General features: G+C 34.8%; 1 protein-coding gene across 1 annotated transcript; it reads left to right on the forward strand.

Moving 5' to 3' along the window:
• The first annotated feature begins 109 nt into the window (after positions 1-109).
• LOC109338950 lies at positions 110-1153 on the forward strand. The gene is made up of 2 exons (XM_019576297.1): positions 110-380; positions 438-1153. The coding sequence occupies exons 1-2, from the start codon at positions 110-112 to the stop codon at positions 1151-1153; spliced, it is 987 nt and encodes a 328-aa protein (XP_019431842.1).
• The last annotated feature ends 233 nt before the right edge of the window (positions 1154-1386 follow it).

The following is a 1386-nucleotide window of genomic DNA, read 5'->3' on the forward strand; positions in this document are numbered from 1 at the left end:
GACTATAACCAAGCGTAAAGGAACAGAAACATCAAATAAAAGATCAAATAATAGTATCAACAATTTCTATACCCTAAGAACTACTCCAGGAGCTCAACCCTCAATTAGAATGGGCTTTGCAGGTAAAGATGCTATTCATAAGGCTGATTTGGCAGTTGCTCGATTCTTTTATGATTGTTGCATTCCATTTAATTGTACAAATTCATTTTACTATCAACCTATGATAGATGCAATTGCTGCAATTGGTTCTGGTTATAAAGGTCCTAGTTATTACGCTATTAGATCCAATTTGTTGCATGAAATGAAGAAGGAGGTCGAGTTGTTAGTTGCGAACTTTAGGAATTTTTGGAAAGAAATTGGTTGCACCATTATGGCTGATGGTTGGCAAGATTAAAGAAATAGACAACTTATCAATTTTCTTGTGTACTCTCCAAAAGGAGTGACTTTTGTGAGATCTGTTGATGCATCTGATGTCATTAAAGATGCTAAAACACTTTGCAATTTATTTATTGAGTTAGTTGAGTTTGTTGGAGTAAACAATGTTGTGCATTTGGTTACGGATAATGCTGCAAATTATAAAGCTGCAGGAGCTATGTTAAATGAGAAGTTTCCATCTATCTTTTGGTCTCCTTGTGCTGCACATTGTCTAAATTTGATTTTAGGAGATATTGGAAAAATGGATCATGTCAGTACCTTAGCTAAAAGTGCATCTGATATAACAAAGTTTGTGTACAATCATGGATTTTTGTTGGCATGGTTAAGGGAAAGACGAGGATGGAAAGAAATCATACGTCCTGGGGCAACTCGTTTTGCAACAACCTTCATTGCACTAAAAAGCATTCATGAGCACAAACATGATTTGCAAGCTTTGGTCACTAGTAAAGATTTCATTAATTCTAGATATTACTGGGATCAGAAAGCAAATAGATTTGTGGAGGTTGTGATGGATAATAGGTTTTGGAATGATTGTGCAATTATTGTCAATATTGTGGCTCCACTAATTCGCTTGTTAAGAATTGTTGATGCTGATGATAGACCTTCTCTACCTTATGTGTATGACGGGATGCGTAGAGCAAGAAAAACAATTAAGAGTGTGTTTATGAATAAAAAGTCATTGTATAAGCCTTATACAAGAGTTATAAAGCAAAGATGAGATAAACAACTCCGAACAAAATTACATTGTGCAACCTACTTTATGAATCCAGCATTCTACTATGATAAGGATAACTTTTGTATTAAACCAGGTTCAACAAGGTTGGCTTGATATTTTATAAGCAAAAGTTACCACTCGCAAGACTGAGTTTTTCAAACAAAGTTGCATCTATCATGACAAAGTTGGGAGTTTTGGCAATACAATGGCAATTGAAACAGTTAAACACTTACGAC

Source organism: Lupinus angustifolius, unplaced genomic scaffold (assembly GCF_001865875.1).
Source record: "Lupinus angustifolius cultivar Tanjil unplaced genomic scaffold, LupAngTanjil_v1.0 Scaffold_49_161, whole genome shotgun sequence".
NCBI classification, from domain to species: Eukaryota; Viridiplantae; Streptophyta; class Magnoliopsida; order Fabales; family Fabaceae; genus Lupinus; species Lupinus angustifolius.